Genomic DNA, 16903 nt, shown 5'->3' with positions numbered 1-16903 from the left:
AAACTGCTGAATTGATTTGCTTTTGGTTTTTTTAGAATTTAAAGTAATTTTGCATATTTTGTGCAACTGATCCATTAATCTAAGTTCACATGAATATCAGTACTGAGAAAATGTCTATTATACCAAAGTATAATTCATGATGATGGATGGGACTGAAAGCAAAAATAATTTTTACAGTTCTTCTTATCATGATTAGCCAAATGAAATGTCTATTACACATTTAGTCACAGTTCAAGTCCATTTAAAAAAACCAAATAATCCTGCAACTGGTAATACTTCTAAAACCTGACACAGCTATTGAAATATGTCGGTTTTACTTGGACTTTTTTGTTTAGCAGTCAAAATGGACACACTATAAAATCCTCATTAAAACTATCAATTTCTTGTATTCCTGTTACTTATCCCCTTCTCCATCATTTCACATACAATACACAGAATTATAAATCAGGACTTGAAATAGCTGGAGAAACATTTTGGACTAACTCATATTTTCCTGAACACAGCTGGCAGGTATGATTAAATGGACAGAATAACAGTAGTTGAACATAACTGATTTTTTTTTCCCATTACCAGAATGAGTACAGAAATGTAATGAAATATGCTCTTGAATTTGAGAACAAATCATGAAATACATTTATTAATAAATATTTATAGAGCATAGCAGGTCACAAACAGGTCACACCTCAACCTGCTTTTAAATCAATCCATATATCAGCTAAGGTGCACAAACATTCTTCTCACAAACCAGCCTCAAACCAGGCTGCTGCCAGACTTCCTCAAGACTGTTCTGATGGTTACCTACCTATAAAAGCTTAATAAAAAAATTTATACACTTCATTTTGCAGCTATCCGTGTGAAAAATAGAAGCATCTTATGAAAACAGTTATTGGGCTGACATCCTTAAAAAATCTGTCAGCAAGAGGGGGTTAAATCACTATTTTCTCTGCTTATGAATTGTTGTGCCACTAGAAATCTCATGTCCTCAAACACTGGACCAGGGCAGAACGTTACTGTATGCACTCCTATCAGACATGTCAGCACAATGCTCTGAAGTATTTTGGGATATCCTTGTTAGCTCCTTATGTAACTGTACTACCTCACTTTCTGAAATCATGTCCCAAGGCACATAGTGGGAGGGTCACTACAGCTGTGTCCTACTTCACACCACATCCAAGACTACTGCATTTTGGAGCACTAGCAAGGCTTGTAAAAATACAAAGCAAAATCTTACAGAAGAAAAATACATTAAAAAAAGGGAAAAGAAATTGTGCTCACCTGCTCACCAGCCTGGGATTCCCCTATGATGAATCGATCTCCCGGGCCATCAGCAGCTGTTGAGAGGGACAACATAAATGGTAAACACTGAACCAAAACAATGATGGCATTATAAATAAAGAACAGGAGAAGAGCAAAGATGATATAATGTTCAGTTCTTCAGTGACTTCAGTTCTTCGTGACTAAGGTTACAGAAGTTCTGCAAACATTTTACCTTTTAGGTCCATTTGAGGTGTGTTTATTATTTTGAAAAACACAGGTTCTATAATAAATAGTATTTTTAACTGAAAATTTCTGGGCAGTATGAGGTCTTGTAAATGAAGACTAGTAGGAATTACATTAATAACAAAGATTTAAGGGTGTTCATGACAGTATTTCAATACTGAAAATTAGGAGTCCGAGATCACTGATCTAACAAGTCTTCAGGACTTCCAATTTAGCAAATCTGCATTTTTACAGGGACAATGAAGGCACAATTACTAATGACATTTAAACTCCTGTCTGCATCAAAGGTCTTTCAGCAAGTTGCATTAGTGGCATTATAGGCTTTACCATGTGTAAACATGTGTGAAGCACAAGCAGCTCTGCCTTTCCAAGCACAGCAATCGTGTTGCCAGGAGTGCTCAAACAAACTGAAGAAAGATCACATTTAAATCTGCATTATTATTGATTTTACATCTGTAACTGTCAAAACTTGATATCCTAGAGATGAAGTCTAATCAGTGACAACCTTTATCTTAATAACTTGGGTTTTATTTCAGGAGCCCTGAATATACACCTAGGTAACCTTGTATGGAGAAGAACTACTTTCAGGAAGGATGTCCATTCAGTCTATGATTTATCACTTTGTACCCATGCATTGGCTGCAGCTTTGCAGATCATTATCTATGGTACTTAGTCATGTTTGAAGACTAATAATTAACTTAGCTTTAAAAGCCTATCAAACAGACTAATCTAAGAGCTTTAGAGTGAACTCAAAAAAGTAGAAAAGGATTCTTCAACTAGATATCCTTGAATAATGCATATAATGCTACTGAAAACAGTTGTTAGGCCTGCACTGAAAAAAAAGTGCTTGTATGATCCAGCAAAGGAAGAGAAAGAAATCCCTAATAGCTACATTATTTTAAACCTGATAAAATGCTACTTAGATTTTATTCCCCCACTAATAATAATACAGAGACAAAGTTTATAGATGATACACAACTGATATAAAATGAGAAAAGGATAGGGGTTTGGGCAGACATGTTATGCCACTGAAAGCTAATCCTGATATTTTTGTAAGAAGTATCCATTAATGTAGTCAATATGTCAATATTAACTCTGCTGAAAAGCTTTTTTTTTTTTTTTTCCATATCTGAAGATAATAGGTTCACAAGAATAATAAGAACAGAACAAAACAGTATAGAATAGAACTGCCTGATCAATTCTGGGCTAACCAAAATGTAAAGCAAATTATTAAAGGCATTGTCCAATTGCCTTTGACACAGAGAAAGGCCTGGGGCATCAACCCACTCTCTAGTGGGTTCCAGACTGTTCCAGTCTGTTCCAGTGTCTGCCCACTCTCTTGGTAAAGCACTATTTCCTGATGTCAAAGTTAAACTTTCCCTGGCACAGCTTTCAGCCATTCCCACAGAAAATGTCACTGGGCACCCTGTGCCCTTCCCCTCCACAGGGAGCTGTAGGGAGTCATGAGGTCACCTCTCAACATACTTTTCCTCAAACAAGACAACCTAAAGTCCTCAGCTGCTCCTCCTAGGACATTCCTTCCAGCCCTTTCACGAGCTTTAGTGCTGTTCTCTGGATGTATTCAAATATCTCAGTCTTACTCTACTTGAATTTACCACCAAAATTAGGTTTTGTGTGTTGGTTCTGTCAGAAGTTGCTGAAAATGACATTCATGATCACTCTGCTCATTCTGCATGTTTACTGAAATTGTATTTGTTCTTTGCCTTACCCTGCAGCAATCAGATTGCAAGAGAGCATTGGCTTGATCCCAAGGCCCTTGTCACTCAGCATTCTACTCAGAGCTCACTCTCTTAGGCTTTTTGGAGTGTTACTTTACCTGTATTTCTCTGGCTACATATGCACTCCCTAGACCAAATTACTAGTCATTTTGGTCTGCCTGTCTCTCACGCACTCTCATCTTGTGGACCTGAAATTTTATTTTTATATTGAATGTATGGGGAAGCTACTGGATTACATCCATTGCCTGGGTCTGCAGGCAGTCTATTTCATGGGCAGCTACTTTCCATGGTTTCAACTGCCAGTAACAAAAAAGATATTTTAATGCCCCTAGAAGAAAGTTGGCTATTGTGAACAAATTTCAACATGGTGTTATTCCAATTCAATGGCTACCACAATTAAATCACTACCAGTATAATGTTTGACTCTGGATATTTTAAATTTCCTTCATAGACATATGAGGCAAGCATCATTATTCTTGCTTTACGAAGGGAAAAACTGATGCACAGTGAAGCAACTGGCTCAAAGTGATGTGGCACCTAGCAGCAAAGCAGAGTGTGAATTCAGGTCTGCTTGAAATTAAATTATTTGCTGCTTGGAATTAATACAGTCATACAACTACTTTTATTTATGTATGAAAGCTACAGTATTTTTGAAGTAAGAACCTCTTCTTTTGAGGTGTCTCCATAAGAGAACATGATGGTAAGTTTTTCAAAAATTCTCTGATGTAATCAATATCTGTAATGGTTCAACAAAGTAAAATATGTATAAACAATCCTCATTAAATCTACAACAGAGGAATAGAAGATGAATCCGTAATTCAGAAACAGATGTTCTGTTATTGTCCTGAATTTTAAATGTTTCCAAGAAATGCACAAGCAACAGAGGTGCACATCTAGGAGCACACATGGGTGTAAATTTGCCTGTGTACACCAGTATCCACTTAAAAGATCTGAGCTTGGCTTTGCAGCCTTCCTTCAAGACAGTGCAACTGTGACCCCAGCAACGATCCGTATCAAATCTAAACTAAAACAACCCCTGCTGGATCCAAAACAGGTGAATTAACATGTTATAAAGTAGCAGACACTACACTACATGTCCACAAAGTGAGTGTTTACCTCTGACAGCGTAACCATCTTTTACTGATGCTGGAAATGGTGGCAGATTGTCTTTTGCATATACATCTTGAGCAAGGACTCGCCCCATTCCATCTAGAAAAAAGAGAAAAGACCATGCTCTGTGTCATTACAGCGAATGAAAGGGGGAAATGAAGTTAACAGCTGTGCCCTCCTATAGGTGAAATGTATGTGTATAGGACATATAAATCTCTCAGGCTTTAGATTTTTGACCCTACATGCAGGAAAAAAGACTGGAGTCTGAAAGTAACGATAAAGGATTTGTTTAAGTCTGTGCTCCTGGTTATGGTGAAATTGCTTACAGTAGATTTGAATGTCAAGTATCCAAACCCAGAGGTGATAGCTCTGATTAAGGACCAGACAGAAAGCAAGTATTTGTTTCGTCAGGACAAGTTTTTCCCCTAAGATCTCTTGAATATAGGCATTTTCTTTATTTTCCTTTATTTGAATTTTTATTAAATTTCTGTTTTAAAAATTTGTAAAATGACATTTCAAAAGTAAATCCTGTGCACAGAAAGTGAGAGGTGATGAATTGAGAACATTAACAATGGACCTGTTTTCTAAATTGACAAAGAAGTTTGGCAATAGATTAGCTTCACCTAATTGCTGAGAGCATTTCTACTTAATGGAGAGTGAGTCCACATAAGTGTCAGAATTATTTATATAAATTTACAGTGTTACAGTTCTAAATATTTTAATAGCTGTTTCAAACACACTCTCTTCACTTAGCAACTATGGCTGATGAACTGTAATTTGGCTCAGCCTCCCTGTAGAGACTGATATGAATTATTTCACCCTCAGTCAAGTGGCTGGTACTTTTATGGCACCAGCAAGAGCTTTATTTTTTAGTATGATACGGAACAGAGTGGGAAAATATGTAACTTGGCCCTTGATATAGTGTGAGAGAGAAAGCAGATTTCTTACATGTGTGATTAGATGTACTGGGAAGGGACACATGGGTCAGAACTACTGAGACAGGCTTGATTCCAGTATGTCTAAGTAAAAGAAGGGAAGCCCTGCTCATAATAGAGGCCTGCTCTTAGGGTGCATTGTGGCACTTGAAGGCAATATCCAACTGCAAGTGTGATGGAGTGAGAGGATTTCTGCCAGGAGAATTTCCATGGATATGTGCTTTAGAGATTATGATCTTTGAGACATGCCAAAAAAGAGAAGTGCACAAAGTGTGTTTCTTATTTTACAGACAGGGAAATCTGCGTGGTCCGGATCGACTGGGAAGGCAGAAGAGCTAGAGCTGCACACTAAATGGGCAGATTTTGTTAAAAAAGTTCACCCACTCAATTTGAAAATGTTCAGCTCCAGTGAAGTGGTATTATAATGAAGATTGTATTTTACTTATTAACACAAAGTGACTTAGTTAGCAATTAATTATTGTAACTATAACAACATTCTGCTCACATCCGTATGTATCAACTTTCAGCCTGAAGTTACTGTTCATGCTGTGTTGCTAAAATAAATATTGCCATGAAAATGCTCCTGAAACCTGTTAAAGCATCTAGAAAAGCACTTTTGTAATGGCAATTAATTCACCTGTGCAAACCTGCATATCAGTGCCTGTGATACACAATATAGAAGTTATTAGAAAGCTCAGAGAAGCTTGTACACTTATATTGAGTAAAAAAATGCAGACACAGACATTTAAATTGCAGCACAGAAAAGGCAGCTATCAAAGGTCTAGTAAAAATACCCTTTGTTCATAGATGCACAAAATCTCATGCAAAAGTGATATTTCCAATTTTAGCAGGCGTGTTGTGCCTTCATTTTGCTTCTTGTCTGCATGCAAAATCACACCAATTAGGGCAAAGTTGAACAGTATGTTCTTGGCATATTGCCATGCAATATTTGAAAGGAATAAATGGCTAGCCAGTAATGGGAATGAGTTTCATTACAAGAAGAAAAATTTAAGAATTATTTGCTGAAGCAGCCTTAGGCATTTAAAATGAAGCAAGTCAGCAACTAGAGGACAATCTTGAGTACCTCTGCACTCTCTTTTAAGAAAATATTCTAAAAATACAGTTTGACCCTATTTTGATTAATTGTAATTCAGAAAGATGTTCTGAATTATTTTAATTCATCAAACTGCTCCTTGTGATGCTCATAGCTTTCTGAAACAAAATGGAGAATTACATTAAAGTCACTTTTCAAATGTGGGTATTTGCTAAGCTTCGGTGTTAAACCTGGAACAGTTCCGTGAAGAGCTTTGATTTCTCTGGGGCACAGCAATAAGACATCTTGTACTAGGAAGTGATGGATTTTGTAAATACTGCCCTGGTAGCACTTCAGTGTGATATGAAAAGTCAATGCTACCAAACCAATCAGTTAGGCTCTTGGATTAGACAAGAATAAATGTGCTGTTCTCTGGCTTAAGCTCATAAAATGTAGATTGCTTCTGCATTATAATTTTATTATTAATTAAACTTCTGCATCTTCTTAGTTCCAGAAGAATAATCATAATCATGTTGTCTAAAAACTTAACCTTATGTGTCCACAGAGCTATACTCAGGTAACTGCATTTATTTGGAATAAAAGCCTAACTGGTGGCTTCATACCAGATATCGACGATGGCAGGTGAGAAATATGCTTCAGATGCCTTGGGTTTATGACACTTCCATAAAATGCTTTAGGACAGTCCATTTTTTAAAAATATGAAAGAGGTTAAATGATCTGTATGGTCACTGAGCAACACACCAGCATGAAAGTCATGTTTCAAAAGATAACTTTAACAATCCTCTCCCTTAAGTTAGGAGAGAATGGATAGATCTGTGAGACTACAGCCCGCCTTGCCTAATCAAGAATAAAATCGGGATTGTACTGGGTATTTGTACAGAATAACATTCAGCAGCTTTATTTATGAGGATGAATGCTATAAAATATGTTTATTTTTAACTAAATCAGGCTAAATTAATTAGGCAATTACCACTCCTAGAATTTTGCACATTTCACTTTCCTTGGAGAGAAACTGTGCTCCTGAAAGATAGTTTTCAGAAGCTCAGTTGTAACTCAAATTCACAAAATCATGAAGAAAACAAACACAGTGCATTAGGGCTTTTCTAAATACAGTTTCAGACCTCCAGAACTAAATTTTTACAATTTTCTGAGATTTGATATATATTAACAAAAAAAAAAAAAAGAACCCGTAACTAATTGAAAAACTGGCTCTTAATTAATTGCATTCTTCAAAATTAAATTGTCTTTTATCCAACACATAAGTGTGTGCATACACACACGCCTATACAAACAATTCTACGTATTTGTCTGTATAACATTATGGTGATCCTTTAAGAACTTCTGAAAATGCATTTCCATCTTGGGATTTGTATCTGTAGATTAAGAGACTTGAATTTGCAGTATCACAGACACAGACATGTCCTTTAGGCTGTCTCCTATAGGCTCAATCCTGAAATGTCATACTATATACTTGGAAAATGTACCATGCTAAATTACATGTACACTACTTGAAAAATAAATTGCAAGATAAAATTTTGCACTACAGTGCAAAAATGTGAAGGAATTGTTGGTATAATTATGTGAACATTAAATAAAGTATCTGTCTCTGAACCTGCTAATGTTACCATCAATCTAATGCTTGTGTTTTGGGTGAGAGGGAAGAGGGTCAAAACTAAAGTGACTCAGCAGACACAGTTCATTATTTTTGACAGAATAACAGTGCCAGAAATAACAATAGATACGTTCTGTACTTACAATCAAAACTTCTTTTATTCAAAGAAGAATAATAATCCGACGGTACCTTAACTGTATCTGACATACCAAAATAAATACATGATGTGCTTATCAGGGAGGCAGATGCCAGTATTTCATCCTTTATTTCAGGAGTTCAGGGTTGCATATGTAGCATTGATTTGGACTAAATGTACCCAATGCTGCAGCTCATCATATTGTTCACAAAGGGCTGTCTTAGAAAAGACGTTTAACTGACAGCTACCCAAAAAGCCCAGTAGTTCTGCCCAGGCATTTATGCCTTAGTGTCTTCTAATCTGCACACCATTATGGAAGTGCAGGGTGTATTATGCATATTCCTTGTTGATCCAGTATTGGTGCTGTTCTGAATGCAGGATATGGAGCATTTTCTCAGAAATCCTGCTGCCAAGGCATAGAGGAACACTGAACTCTGCTTGGAGTCACTAAATGCACAGGTGTGGTATTACATACAGTCTGCTAAATCAGTATGTCAATATGAAGACATCTTGAAGACTTCTGGTAGCACTAAGATTTGGCGAAGAGCATGAAAACTTTGAACTTCCAAGCCAGGAGACAGAATATTCAGAAATTATTTGTCTCTCTACTGTCTGTAGCACACCAGTGTCCCAAATGTTTTTGGCTTTTGAGGTTTATAGTTCCACAACCTCTTCATTCACCACATTACTTTTGGACAATCTGGAAGAATCCCTGGAAGAGGCTTCTGCCTCCCTTCCTAGTTTAGGTTTACTTGTCAGCATATTTCCTGTCATGGTTTTGTTATGTGCCAAGAACATTCTCCCAGGCTTGATGTAAGGAATAGCAGAAGCTTAGGGAGGCACCTAATAGACACTATGAATACAGTATTTCAGGAAGGAGGACAGTTTACCTGAATAAACATGAGAGATGCCTGCTAATTCCTCTTAGGGCCAGCAAATCAATTCATCTATCCCTACTTATTCATGAGTATAGATACAGTAACAAAGTCTGATACTTTGCTTGCTGTTTGGTGCTTTTGAAGACAACCTCACTGTATAAATCAAAACCAGTTACTCTTTAATTACAAAGTTTGGATAGATCAAACATTAAAAGGAAGTAATTTCAGAAGACGATCATGTAGTGTTAGAATAGAGAAGGAATTGCATTTATGAGAAGAAGAGGAAAATTCTGGAATGACTAGCAGGCTAACTAGAACTTGTAAAAAGAGACTGAGATGAACTGTTAAAGATATAGACATGGAAAAAAGTGATCTGGAATCAATAATCACTTTGCTTTGATCATTAATCTCAGATGGGAAAGGGGCTTAGTGAGAATCTTCCACAGTGAGACAACAGAGGGAACCAATCACAGTAAAGATTTCAGCTACTTGGCATCTACATAAGTCCACTGAAGTACATTCAGGTTGAGGATAATATGTTTGCTGCATATAATACAAACAGGAAGAAAACTGATTCATGTATTTTATTAGTGTTCCATTACAGACTCCTTCAGGGAGCACCACTGAATTTAACTGACATTCTCCTAACTTTGAAAGGTTTCCTGTATTACAGGTATTTCCTAAAGCAGTTTCTCCTGGAGAAAGCACTGTTTCAGACACCTCACAACATTAATAAAAGAGCAGAAAGGTTGCCGAATAGGGAAGTAATCACCCTCATGCTCACAAAGAATCCAATTTAATATACCTCTGTAATTGATGATTTCTGTTCCAAGCACTGGGGTCATCTCCAGAACTGTGATGAAGGCCTTGTCCATGGATGTCAATGGGAATGGAGACATGCGATGTCTTCTTGCTACCTTGGTAATGTCAACAGCACTGTGACCTGCAATGAGAAAGAACAACTTCATGTGGGCTACAGTGAGCAGATTCATGTAGTGATGTTCATTTAAACCATTTTACTGAAACTAATCAGCACTTTGGAGCAAATTAAATTAGTCAGTTATCACTATTGAGCTTTCAGGTCTGGCCCTGGGAAGACACTGTATTCAGCTAGAATCAAGAGAGTGTATATCCTTATCTGTAGTGAAGAACATACCAGAAGTCTTGATGAGCATGAAAAGACTGGTTCACAGTCACTGGACAACAGAAGCCCTTCCAGATGATGCAGCATTTTACACCGAGGATGATAATCTGAGACTAATTCAGTTCTATCAACTCAGGACAATTCACTCCATTCTGTTCTGCACAAACACATCTTAACACGCTCTGTGCCATGCACAGATAAAGCACAGCAGTGGACACTGTGTCAGTGAGCCTACAGTCCAAGAGTGAGATGGGAGTCCAAAGGTTTGAAAGGAAGGTATAGAGAGCACAATGAAATCACTGGGCAGTCAAGGCAGCAGACAGCATCTCCAGCTAGTGGGCATCCTACCCGTTGTCAAGATTTTGTCATCACCATAGCAAAGTGTTGTTTACATATATGACTGGAGTGAAGGCAGTAGGACAGCCTCAGAAGGCTTGCTTTTCCCAAGTGTGAGGGACAGGTAGGGAGAAAATATGACAGAAGTTGTTTGAAAATGAAACCAACAGTGTGTTTAATTTCATGATACTTATTGAGAGATTAAACAAGGGGACAACAAGCTTTGAAGGATTTTGCAAATGAAGATAAGCAACTGAAGAGAGAACTATTGCAGGAATACATAAACAAGAGCAACAGATATAAACTGAAGGATTCACACAACTACAATTGCAGAGTACCTTGAAAGGATTTACCTAGAACAAGAAGGTATTTATGAAAGCCAAAGTGGATGATGTTCTATGTGTGATATGTAATGATATTCCTGAGTAACATAAATTACAGAACAGAAAGCATTAAATAATAGAAACTAATTTTTAATGACATGATTTGGCTTTGCAGTCACTACATAAATATCTCATTTGTTGCTGCACATGCCTTCAGATTCTGAAAAAAAAAACCAGATTACTGCTTCAAGTGTAGTCTTCTAATAAAAAGCAAGTAAAAAATAGCACAACAATCACGCAGTCTAATTCTGAAGTCTTCCTTCAGAAGAGGAGGTTTCTTAATTAATCTATATATACAATACTTCTTCAGCACTAACACATGCTTACCTTTTCAGTGAGACATTGTTCACTAATTATTTTTTGCTATTAACACAATAACTACCTTTCAGAGGAAGAAGTAGAGACAAGTAAAACTGCCCACCTAATTCTTCCAGGAATGATTCTGGAAGAAATTATTTGAACAATCTCTTTGTACATATTTAGAAGATGGCATGAAGAAAAAAGCAGGCACTGTGAATTTGTCAAGCAGAGATAATTTTTAATTGACTTAATTCTTTTCCTTAAGATAGCAGTTGGCATTCTGAGTAAGAGAGAAACACCTGATGAGACACTTTCTAACTATATTAAGACTTTGCAAACTCTTAAACCTAACTTTCTCATAAGAAAACTAGGGACAAATGATCCAAATTGAACTATTGTAAGATAAAAGTGTAGCATGGAAAAACTGCATTCCTGGTTTTAACAACGGGGATCTCCCTAGCAAGCTTACATTTCCAGTTATCATGCCTTTTTTTTGTTGACAACATCATTAAAGAGGAAAAGGGAAGCATTTGTGAAATACAGTCAAACTTCCCACACCCGCCTCTGCATAGAGAAAGAAACCCTGCTTTAGCAGCACTGTAATTTCTGAAAGTCCAGCAGCTTCCACACAATACAAAATGTTTTTAACATTTTCCTGATGTTTTAAGTTGGAAAATATTAAGGAAAATGCTAAGAAAAAACATGTCACAGCAATGAAAGCTGAGGGAATTGTGTGGCAGTGAACAACCTTTATGCTATTGCCACTAGATGCTTTTACTGTTTCTAGCAGTAATTTCACTGCTACTTAAAACTCACTGTTAGCTACTTCAGGAACTCACATTTCACCTCTTTAAACCTTAAAAAGTGATAGAATTCACAGGTTTTGAATGCTTTGACTGGTCCCCAGAGAACAATCTTCAGATTTGCAAGTCTGTCCCTAATGCATGTCATTTGCTTAAGTCAAAGGTTCTGTCAAATCTTCTGAGAAATGCATTCTCCAACATAGACTTTCTGGAAATATATAAAATTCCCTAATCTCTGACATCTTTTTTCCAACACCAAAAGTAACACCCATTATTTCTGCAAGAAAAGTCAAGAAAATAGAGCCCCTTTAGGTGTTAAACCTAAAGCATGAATAGCCTTTATGAAGAAAGGAAGAAGGATGTTGGTGTAACTACTAACCTTTCTCTCTTCCATTTCTTCCTACAAACAAATGCTAACACTTCTGTTAGAGGTATCACAGATTTAAATAGACCCAGAGACAAACAAATTTTTTTTTTAAATTGTAAAACTACTGAATGGTACTTTAATTATAAGCAAATGACATTAAACAACTGCTCAGACTTCACCAAGTTATCTTTCACTAATGTGAAATGTCAGATAGCTCTAAAAATAACTACTTACATTAAGCTGCATTTTGTACGACAGACTAATCCTCTAGCTTTGAAGCAGCTAATTCAATTGGTTGCATAAGGTAGAAAATTCTTGACAGCCTGCTCTTTTACCACCAAAACATCTTTCTAGTCCTGTCATTATACATATACACACACATATGGTGGATCAAATTTTAGACTAGAAAAGATTCCCACAACACAAAGAAAAAGAATTCTGCAAATTAAACTAGACAGCATTTGGATCCAATGTGAACTCTTAACCTTTGCATTTTTTGGTTTGGTTCTATGCAATACAACATTCAAATTCATGTTCAAGTATGAAAGTAAAACCAATATATATATTCAAGCAGAGAATCTCCATTTTCATTGTCTTTGAGTGTTAATTCTTGCCCATAAAACCTGCACACACATGATCATTTACAACAAAACATCACAAACAACACAGACTTCCATGTCATTAGAAATACAAATTGGAAGAATAAATTAAAAGGTGACTCTCCATTAATACATGAACACTATGATCTATTTACAGTTTTACCTTTGGACTGGATTTCACTGTCTTAAGTTACTAAATTTCTGCTGCAAACCCACTTAGTCCCACCTCTGATCTGACTATCATTTGCTGTCTTCTGAGCAGTCCTAGTTTCTCTGAACAGAGCTAAGAAGTTTCTGCACTTACTTGCTCTGAGGATGTTCTCCTTGCTGCTGCACCTAGATTGGACCTGCAGAGAGAGCACAGAGTCTATGAGCTACAGAAGTTAACAAGAATGCAAAATACAGAGATAAAATGGGCAAGCTCCTGGGATCTAAGACAGAGGCTATACATATTTTCAGCAACATTCTTACATATTTTGCATGAGATAAATGTATTTAAGCAGAAGGGTATATTTAAGCTGATGGTCAGAATCTGATACAAGCAATTTGATTCCACACCCCTTCCATAAGAAACAAGATGGCCTAAGGACAGTAAGTGAGAAAAATCAAAGAACAGTGCTTAAAATTATGTGTTAAGCATCAGTTTTCAACAGAAAATACACATTTTCTTATACAGCTGTAATTACACTAGCACTGAATCAAGGTCCTCTTTGATGATTAGACAGAACACTAACAAAAGTATATAAGTATATGACCTGATTTAAAATTCTATTGCTGATATTTTCAGGTATTGAGATTTTAAAATATTTAGTTTCAATAAAGTTGATTCTGCAAATGTTTAATAAGAAATCTTCACAATTGTATAAGCAACACACAATGGCTGTCTAAATGGCTCCTGGATGGAGCTGATAAATTTACTCGGCTGTTCCTCTTTGGTTAAAAGATGTTCACTAAGAATTTTGTAGTGGAATTCTACTTTAAAAAGTAACTGTGTGAGAATGACATGGTTTCTCAACAACCCCTCTTCTTTGATGCTTTGGACACTGTGCTATTCCAAATAAATTAGTCTGACTGCAAGGAAATTGGGCAATTCATATTGGTCTAATATTCTAGTAACACTGGATATTTACACTTCTGTTTACTATGGAGATTTAAAAAATGTCGGGTTTTTTTTTTTTTCCTTTTTTTTAAAGACTATCAGCCCTGTAAACACAACACAGATTAAATTTTTAATTCTTCTCAAGTTTGAAAGATAGCATCATGTATAATAACCCTGAAGTTGCAAGTTTTCAGATGGACTACTGTCAGGCCAGATGACTGACCTGGCAGCACTTGAACAGAAAGCATTTTGCGTGGACAAAACCCCAGCTAAAGTAAACTTCACAGGAAGACAAACCTCTAAGATAGCAAGAACTGAATCCTTCTCTTTTTTACTTTATTGACAAAGGTCTTTTAAATTTCAATGAGAATACTAATAAAGTAGAAGTGTGTACATGTAGTGAAAGAAGTGGAATAGCACAGGTGATGCTGAGGGTTTAATTTCCCAGCAGAACATCTGTCTCTGCTGCAAAAGCAAAGGAGTGAATCCAGATTATCTTTCAGACCTCACTCTGGACTTGCAGTTAAAGAAAAATTGCCTAGAAAGTGAATATGTATTATCTAACAATGGATGAAGAATGATAAACCCCCAACCCCTCAAAAGCTGTCTTCAGAAAGGAACAACCATTTAAGGCTGAAACAAATGGTGCCCCAGCTTCTAAACCTCTTTCTTCTGTTCCACAGCAGCTTGCCCCAGATAGATAGTCACATAAAAAATTGGATTCTACAGCGCAACACAATCTACTTATTGTAATGGAATAACTTATGGAAAGTAATGTTGCAACTTAGAGTGGGTTATGGAGTCCTTCCCTGAAAAAAACTCTTGTTTAACAAAAACAAACAGAAAAGCCCCACACCCTCCCCACTTCCCACCAAAAATACTGTACAAGAAAACTGCAAACAAAAGATTAATGATGCCCAAATTTGGCCCAGAGTTGTTTTACCAGATTTCAAAGGCATAAAATGAACTCTCTTTGCAAGAAGTAATTATTTACCTATAATTTACCAAAGGACAATTCTGGACCAAAAAGGTGGTATAATGGCAGGAAAGAAAACACAAAAGAAAGAGAAGCACAGTTTGAGAGGGAGGGAGAGAGAAGCAGGATGGATGTGGCAAGGCAGAAGATGGTGTATGCAAAAGGAGACATGGGCCTATGTGTGTAAGAATACTGTTTAAAATGGAAGAGGCTCTCGTATTTCTCACTGAAAAACATGAAAAGAGAAAATAAGGAATGGACCTGCTGCAAAATAATTAAGCAATTCAGCAACTGTGGAATGAAATTCAGTGAGATAACACAGTCCTAAAGAAAAAGGCAAAAAAACCAAAAATACAAAACACAAACATTTGAAACAATCTACTAAAACAAACTAAGTAAAATATGTGATCCAAAGGACACAGATAAAAGCTACTAGAGAAGGAGGAAAAATGTTAGCAGACAAAGACAGTGCTAAAGAAGTAAAATGGAAGTCAAGAGAGAGTCTTTCAACAAAGTGGAGGAACAGAAGGAGCCCAAACCCATAGCGCAAAGCAATGTTTGCGAATGGAAAACAGCTCCTTTGAGCAGTAATAGTTACTCTCGAGTTGTAGCCTCTATTCCTCCTCAGTTCATCTTTAAGCCCTTCCAACCTATAGTGGAGCTAGTGTATGGACAAAAACAAGAGATTTATAATGAACAGAGCAGCTGAGATTTGCAGATCAAATCTTCTAATATAAAAAACGTGCTGACAAAGTTTTGCTCTTAAAATGTCCAAATGACAATGGTAACAAAAGACAGCTGGCTTCACACACAGCCTCTCACAGGTCATTTTTTTAATTCTGTGCACACAGAGGACTTCATATTTACTTTTTGATTTCTTACACCCAGCCTAAAGTTTCCATGTTATCACTCACCTGATGGGCAACATATGCAGTATGAGAAATAATTTGCTTCCCACAAATTTTAAAAGCAGCTGTGGAAGAGGAATCCATGATAATAAAATAAAAGGCTTGATCAGCTAGACTTGATCGTTTCCCAACCTATGCTCACAGCTGCAGAATACAAACCATGTTTTAACATAACTGACATCAAAATTAGTTATTACATAATACTTCTGTTTAATATGAATTGCACATTCTTATCCTTAATGTTATTTTAAATCAAAACTCCAGTAAAATGTTTTTTAGTAAAACCCACCAGTTCCCTAACACATACAGTTTTGGCAGCAATGGAGCTTTTATAAACGGGGTCATGTGCTTTAAGTGCCTTTTAAAATATTCATTATCTGTATGTTTTACTACTTCGTTATTTGTGACATTTACAAAAAATCTGTATTCTTTTCACAGCTATTGTTAACTGAGGAATCCATGCTATATTGCATATAGTACCATGACTAACCAGGGAGAATTATTACTGGGAGAATTTACTGTAATTCTTCTCATTCACAGGTAGTTACAGAAAGAGCAACCTATGGCTGTCTTTTCTTTCACAGGGAAAGTATAGACTTATTGTTCGTCCATTCTACAGCCTCTTGGCTCACAATCTATCTTGGCAGAAGATACATTGGGCTACCAGCCAGTACCATTCCCCTGCATAGTTCAGACAGAATGTAACCAAACCCAAAGCATTCAGTTCACATTACTCTGTATTTTAAACAAATTGGATTGTATGTTCTTGAAAATGTAACTTCATCATGCTGAAATGCAGAGTAAGCTTTCTCCCATAAGCTGAAGTAGTAAATAGAATGTGAAACAGAGTACTCAAAAATAAATAAACAGAATGGTAAAAATAAAGAGTCCTGCTGACAAGTTCTATCTATTGGTCATGATTGGTCTGAAAAAAAAAAAAAACCAAACAGTGGCTGTACTAAATTGGATTAATTTAAATTTACATAATATGTTTTGCTGCAAATAAAAATCAGTCTGAATTTTT

General features: G+C 36.4%; 1 protein-coding gene across 4 annotated transcripts in view; it reads right to left on the bottom strand.

Annotated features, from left to right (window-relative positions):
* GPHN (gephyrin) overlaps nt 1–16903 on the bottom strand; it is a 271354-nt gene that overhangs the window by 35782 nt on the left and 218669 nt on the right. For all 4 annotated transcript variants that reach the window (XM_041459853.1, XM_041459854.1, XM_041459855.1 and 1 more), the window contains 4 exons: nt 13201–13243; nt 9770–9907; nt 4356–4448; nt 1276–1331 (listed from right to left, as the gene is read on the bottom strand). In XM_041459853.1, the coding sequence (XP_041315787.1) occupies nt 1276–1331; nt 4356–4448; nt 9770–9907; nt 13201–13243 (330 nt within the window). The remainder of the gene's footprint in view (nt 1–1275; nt 1332–4355; nt 4449–9769; nt 9908–13200; nt 13244–16903) is intronic.

Source organism: Pyrgilauda ruficollis, unplaced genomic scaffold (genome assembly GCF_017590135.1).
Source record: "Pyrgilauda ruficollis isolate IOZ18807 unplaced genomic scaffold, ASM1759013v1 scaffold14, whole genome shotgun sequence".
Lineage (NCBI taxonomy): Eukaryota > Metazoa > Chordata > Aves > Passeriformes > Passeridae > Pyrgilauda > Pyrgilauda ruficollis.
The sequence above is the reverse complement of the archived record's forward strand: the minus strand, read 5'-3'. Positions and strand labels throughout refer to the sequence as shown.